This window comes from Rhincodon typus, chromosome 37 (genome assembly GCF_021869965.1).
Source record: "Rhincodon typus isolate 14 chromosome 37, sRhiTyp1.1, whole genome shotgun sequence".
Taxonomy (NCBI): domain Eukaryota; kingdom Metazoa; phylum Chordata; class Chondrichthyes; order Orectolobiformes; family Rhincodontidae; genus Rhincodon; species Rhincodon typus.
The window spans coordinates 14,686,000-14,693,176 of NC_063368.1; the positions used below are offsets into that span (position 1 = coordinate 14,686,000).

At 49.9% G+C, this 7,177-nt stretch overlaps 1 protein-coding gene across 1 annotated transcript in view; it reads right to left on the reverse strand.

The window, feature by feature from the left end:
• shank1 (SH3 and multiple ankyrin repeat domains 1) overlaps nt 1-7,177 on the reverse strand; it is a 139,625-nt gene that overhangs the window by 117,600 nt on the left and 14,848 nt on the right. The window contains exon 4 of the mRNA XM_048617366.1: nt 6,712-6,962. Coding sequence (XP_048473323.1) covers nt 6,712-6,962 — 251 coding nt within the window. The remainder of the gene's footprint in view (nt 1-6,711; nt 6,963-7,177) is intronic.

Consider the following 7,177-nt stretch of genomic DNA (forward strand, 5'->3'; position numbering starts at 1 on the left):
ACTTTAAGGGCATTTAAATGGTCATTGGATAAACATATGGATGATAATGGAATAGTTTAGGTTAGATGGGCTTCAGATTGATTTCACAGGTCGGCGCAACATCGAGGGCCAAAGGGCCTGTACTGCGCTGTAATGTTCTATGTTCTATGTTCTATGTTCTAACTCATCCAGTCTCTCTCCATTTGGCTATCCCAAAAGCATCTTGGAGATTAATCTTCAGATGCTGGAGCCTCTACATTGTTTCTGGAGAGTTGGAAACCCCACTTTGAATGTCAACTAATACTGCATAGCTCAGGGTCACACCAATGGGAGCTTTTGAGTGGTTGGTGGTGAGGTTGGAGTGCTTTGTATGAAGTGTTGGAACCCTTCCTCATTTCCCGAAGTGTGCTAAGTAGGCTGTGAACCAGATCCATCCTAAATGACACAAAAAAAACCCCAACTGAAGTCCATCCGAGATTCAGGGAAACGATAAGGTAGCGTCACGTTAGCGAGCGAATTTTGACGCTGACCGCAGTGTGTTTGTGTGGTCTTGCAGTTGGCCGTCACAGTCCTGGGGCAGAAGGCCATGGGTTCAAGTCCCACTTGATGGACTTCAGGCCTCTTAGGGAAGGCTGTACTGTCAAATGTCAGGGGAAATGTTCAACTGAATCTCGCACCCCACCCGGCCTTTTCAGGTAGACTAACCCCACAGAGGTGGGCTCCTCCAAAACTCTGCTACGTTCATTCAAACTCATACCAAAGCTGAACCACCCTGACCTACAGGAACTCTTAGTCCTCTCATGTCTAGCCTTTAAAATCTCACTCACTGATGCATGGTCTGTCTCACCTTTCCCTATCTCAGTAGGCACTGCCGGCTTTTCCGAGCGTCTGAGATCCCTGAACTCTTCCACTGCTTATTTGTTGCACAGCTCAGATTTCCTTCACCCTGCCACTAGGCCCCATGCCTTCAGCTGCCTGGGTCCCAAGTTCTGGAATTCCCTTCCTAAACTGCTCCACGTTACTCTTAGTCTTTAAGATGTGCCTTACAGCGTGTCTCTTTAACCCAGTCTTTTTGTCGACTATTCTAATACCGTCTTTGCCCCCATCTCAAATTTTGTCTGCTCCCATTCGTACAAAAAGCCTAGGGCCCAGGCATTTGATGCCATTAAAAGGCACTATGTAAATGCAACCCTGCAAAACAATCCCATGGCCCGTCCCCACCGACACTCCCGAGGTTGCCCCGGTGATGGTGGGATCGTGCCGGGAACAAGATAGCTGATGTCTGGGATGAGGGAGAAGCGATGGGAGAATCACCCGCACGTTTCTGCCGTCAGGACTAGCCCCAGGCCACAAAGTTCCTCACAATCTCCCTGACCCCCACCCCTAAGTGGGTCTGAGGTGCAAAAACCAGGGGTATCTTCCAGGACAGTACCGCCCTAAGGACCACCACCTCACTGCCCAGTAAAACCCAGCGGATTAGCGTCCCGTAGGCAGGAGGGCTGAAGTGCGGGTGCGTCCGATGGGCCCTGGCAGAGGCTGAAGCATGTCGGAGGCAGTGAGGGTGCCTCCAAAGGGAGGGGCTCTCTGAAGCATTGTGCAGCTTCGGAAATGAAAAGAGTTCAGGGTGGAGGGCAGAAACATCCTCCACCCAGCTCCCTGCCCCACCTATCCCCCCACTCCCGATAGGTTCAGCAGGAAGATAAACAGGATGGTAGCCTGATAGGTAATACTGCTGTCTACCAGGAATCAACATTTCAGAGGAGACTGGGCTATCCTTGATGGGTCACACTTCAAAATAAAATTTCACTCTGCATCTAACCCTGTGCTGTCCCTGTCCTGGGCATGATTGATGGGGACAGTGTGGAAGGAGCTTTAGTCTGTGTCTACCAAAGCCATGATCACATTAAATGGTGCAGCAGGTTCGAAGGGCTGAATGGCCTACTGCTGCTCCTGTTGTCTTTGTTGTTACGCCTCTCTCACTCTCTGAAGGTCAGAACTGAACCCCGACCGCAATCTCTCAATCCTCTGTCTCTCAGGGAGATAGTTATATTGACTGGTGACTCTCTCTCTCTCTCTCTCGCTCATACAAATATTTCTACTCTGACTGGAGTCTCTCACAGTGATTCCTGTACACTAATTAGATTCTCACAGTCCCATTTCTCTCTCTCAGGGAAATATCTGTACACTGACTGGTGTCTCTGAGTCCCTTCTCTCTCTCAGGGAGATATCTGTACACCAACTGGTATCTCTCAGTCACCCCTCTCTCAGGGAGATATCTGTACACTGACTGGTGTCTCTCAGTCCCTTCTCTCTCAGGGAGATATCTGTACACTGACTTGTGTCTCTCAGTCCCTTCTCCCTCTCAGGGAGATATCTGTACACTGACTGGTGTCTCTCAGTCTCTTCTCTCTCAGGGAGATATATGTACACTGACTAGTGTCTCTCAGTCCCTTCTCCCTCTCAGGGAGATATCTGTACACTGGCTGGTGACGCTCAGTCCCTTCTCTCTCAGGGAGATATATGTACACTGACTAGTGTCTCTCAGTCCCTTCTCCTTCTCAGGGAGATATCTGTATACTGACTGGTGTCTCTCAGTCCCTTCTCTCACTCAGGGAGATATTTATACACTAGCTGGTGTCTCTCAGACCCTTCTCTCTCAGGGAGATATCTGTACACTGACTGTGTCTCTCAGTACCCCCTTTCTCAGGGAGATATCTGTACACTGACTGGTGTCTCTCATTCACCCCTCACTCAGGGAGATATCTGTACACTGATTAGTGTCTCTCAGTCCCTTCTCTCTCTCAGGGAGATATTTGTACACTAGCTGGTGTATCTCAGTCCCTCCTCTCTCAGGGAGATATCTGTACACTGACTTGTGTCTCTCAGTCCCTTCTCCCTCTCAGGGAGATATCTGTACACTGACTGGTGTCTCTCAGTGCCCCCCTCTCAGGGAGATATCTGTACACTGACTGGTATCTCTCAGTACCCCCTCTCTCAGGAAGATATCCATACACCGACTAGTGTCTATCAGGCCCCCCTTTCTGGGTTTACGTGTGTAGAGACTGTTGAAGCCTGATTCCCAAGGATCCCTCAATTCCATGCTTGTGCCTTTGAGAATCACAAAATGGTCCTATTCAAGGCTCCTTTATTCACTCTGAGGTAAATTCAACAAAATCAAAGAAATCTGCTCTTTAAAAGAGAAGCTGTGGATATCCTCTGATTCAAACTGTGACAGAACTGAGAAACAGCAGAAAATTGAATAAGAGAGGGGCCCTCATGAAAGAGAGGTGCAGGGAGAAACGGGGATAAGAGGTATCGTTTGGGGAGAAAATGAAATAACCACGAAAGAAAATGGACAGACAGAAGAGATGGAGGTGGAAATAAATATATTGAATATATATATATATAAAAATAGAATATAGTGAATAAAAGTGGTGAATGATAAGGAGATAGAGGCAGTGCGAGAGGGATGGAGAGGAAGTGAAGGGGGAGGATGGGAAGAGAGGATGAGGGAGAGGCAAAGAAAGGGGAAGATGAAGAGACCGTGAGTGATGGGGGAGAGAGAAAGATGGGGAGAAAGTGATAGGGAGAGAGAAATGGGGAGAGAGATAGGGAGAGAGAGATGGGGGAGAGAGAGGTAGGGAGAGAAGGATGGGCATAGAGAAATGGGGGAGGAGGGAGAGAGAGAGTTAGAGAGAGAGAGAGAAGGGGAGATAAAACACTGGACTTGAAACGTTAACTCTGCTTTCTCTCCACAGATGCTGCCAGACCTGCTGACTTTTTCCAACAATTACTGTTTTTGTGGAGAGATAGATAGTTAGGGAGAGAGGGAGACATGGGGAGAGAGGGAGATAAAGGGAGAGAGGGTGATAGAGGGAGATATGAGGAGAGAGGGAGAGGGAGATAGGGGAGAGAGGGAGATAAGGGGTGAGAGGAAGAGAGGGAGAAAGGGATGGAGGGAGATATGGGGAGAGAGGAAGATACGGGGAGAGAGGGAGAAAGGTGGAGAAAGGGAGATGGGGGACAGAGGGAGATTGGGGTGAGGAGGAGTTGGGGGAGTGAAGGAGATGGGGGAGAGAAGGAGATGGGGGACAGAGGGATAGAGCGAGACAGGGAGATAGAGGGAGAGAGGGAGATACAGGGAGATAGAGAGAGTGAGAGTTAGGGAGTGATTGGACAAGAAAGTCAAAGTGAGTAAAGTGAAAGATAAACAGCAGCAAACATGGATAGATTGAGAAAGTGAAGATGGGATTGGTTAGACCACACAGGAAGAGATAAAGCAAAAAAAAGGCATGGGAAATGGGCAGAAAAAAGATAGGAGGAGACAGAGAGGGGGAATGGTGAGGAAAGGGGGTGGAAAGAGAAAAAAAATGATAAAGTCGGAACTTTGCACAGAGTCACAGCAGCTCCATACATCAACGAGACAGAGAGAGAGAGAGAGAGACTGAACACAGGACACTGGGGAACCAGTGGAAACAGCAACATGGAGATTTAGGTCAGAGTTATAAATAGCGGCTCACTTGGAGTGAACACGATGCTGGGTAAGACTGTGCGACCAAACATTGCTCACTAGTGTCCAGCATCAGGGCCAGACTGGGTCACCTCGCACTCACATGCCGGTGGCACGTGCTGGCAAAAGTGGTCTGACTGTCTGTATTCAGCCCATTCCTGTGCCAGGCACTGAAATAGAACAAGGTCAATAGCAAAGGCAGAACTCACCTTCAGTAGCGACAGCCTCCCACCGGGAAACGTCAGCTCAGCAACAGAAACTGAGACCGGGAGATATTTCTCAAGAGCAGGAGAGGAAAGGAACTCTTCACCACCAAAACCATACCCAAATAATCCAAGCAAATAGGTCAATTTTCAATGAGGGGTGGGCCAGCGTTAATTGCCCGCCTTAACTGACCCTTGAACTGGGAGGCTCGCTCAGGCCTTCAGAGGGTGGCTCAGAGACCCATTGCTGTGGGTCTGGAGTCACATGTAGGCTAGACCGGGTAAGGACGGCAGATTTTATTCACTCATGGGCCGTAGGCATTGCTGCCATTTTTTTTCCTTAAAAGGGCGTGAGAGAACCAGGTGGGGTTTTTACAACAATGGCGGATAGTTGGCACAGTCGCCATGACTAAAACCAGCCCCATCTTCCAGATGTTTCCATTCAGTTTAAATTCCGCCAGCTGCTAGGGTAGGATTTGGAACACTGTCTCCCCACAACATCAAACTATGTCACCATCTCCCCGTGCTCTCCCGAGTGCCCCTGGCCCTCAGAGTTTGGCGGAACACACTTTCCCCAGACGCAAGCCAAGTCAGACGTCGAATGCTGAACAAGAAGCCATTCGGCTCATCAAGGTCAGTGCTGGGGCCTCCTTGATAGAACAATCTGTGTTGCTGAATCCTAATGCACGGGGGGAAGTCATGCCTCTTTGTAGCTATTCAGCTGGAGAGGTATCGTCACACACAGCCTGACTGTCTCGGTCAGAGCCATTACAGTTCCCACCCTCCCTGTGTCCCACTAACTCTGGGAAGGTCAGGGCCCTGGGGCAATACTGAGGCGTCTTGGGTAGACCTCATTGGGACCGCACAGACCCACAGGGTGGGTCATAGACATTCCTGAATCATGCATGCTCAACCTCACACAGTCCACTGGAGTATTGAGAGACCAAGGATACTGTAAAATATGGTTAGAGTTCCTCCAAACAAGGTACCACATCATCTGAGGAAGAAGAGAAGGCCATTCAACCCATCGCCCAACTCATACTTTTCCCCAAAACTCCAGCAATTTCATCTCAGGAGACTTCCAATAGAGAGGATTTGGTGACACGGTCACTGGAATAGTAATTTGAAAGGCTCAGGCTAAAGGGGAAATGGGTTCAAATCTTATTCCTGCAGCCAAAGGAGTTTAAATTCAATTGATATTTCTGGAGTTGAAAGCTTGTCTCAGGGGTGGGGCGGGGAACTATCATTGACTGGACCTTTTGGGAAAAACCTGAACCCAGAGACTCCCCTTCGCCCCCCTCTACGGATTAAAACAAAGTCACAGAGAGAGCACAGAGTAAATTACCTGTGCTCGAAGGGTTAAACTCTGAGGACAGACGATACAAGGTGGAGTTGCAATCCGCAAAGTTGGTGTCAAAGCTCCCAAGGCTGGGAGGGTAGGGAGAGATGATTCCCACCGGCTACTGACTCTGGGAATAGGCTAGAAATTTGAGCCAGACCTCTCAGGAGGAAAATTCACAACTTTTTCCACAAACAACAACAGAGGGGAGGTCACAGTGGCTCAGTGGTTGGCACTGCTGCCTCTCAGCACCAGGGACCTGGGTCGATTTCAGCCTCGGGTGACTCTCCGTGTGGAGTTTGCACATTCTCCCTGTGTCTGAGTGGGTTTCCTCCTGCAGTCCGAAGATGGGTGGGTTAGGGTGGATTGGCCGTGCTAAGTTGCCCAGGGATGTGCAGGCTAGGTCAGTTAGCCATGGGAAATGCAGCGTTACAGGGATAGGGTGGGATGCTCTTCAGAAGGTCAGCATAGACTCAATGGGCCGATTGGGCTGCTTCTACACTGTAAGGACTCCATTTTAATTGTTGATTTTAAATGTAACAGATAAAGGAGCTATATAGAGTCCCAGATCAGCTTTGAGTACAAAATAAACTTGAGGGGTTGAATGGCCTCCTTCCCCCTGCTCCTCTGTCCTTACACACAATGAGAAACTTTGCTAAGCTTTACTTTTCTGCACAAACCTTTGACTTTCTCTCCCTTGTTGAGTTGGATTTCATCCTCTCCCTGTGGCTGGTATGTCTTCACGACCACAAAGACTCGGCCTGGTACAGCAGTGTACAGCCTGCGTTTCGGCCTCCAGCCCAGCACGCTCCCCGGGTATTCCTTGTTTGGGACGGCGGAGCTGGGAGCAAAGGTAAACATCACTGTCAGTGTCGGAGCCGGTGGGCATCGCATTAATAACCGTCTGCTTCTCACTGCAATTGGGGTCTCACTGTCACACAGGGACGGGCAGAACAGACAGGCAGGGAGACAGGGAGACAGGCAGGAAGGGAGGGAGACGGGGAGGGAGGGAGGGAGACGGGGAAGGAGGGAGAGAGACGGGGAGGGAGGGAGGGAGAGAGACGGGGAGGGAGGGAGGGAGATGGGGAGGGAGAGAGACAGGGAGGGAGAGAGACAGGGAGGGAGGGAGAGAGACAGGGAGGGAGG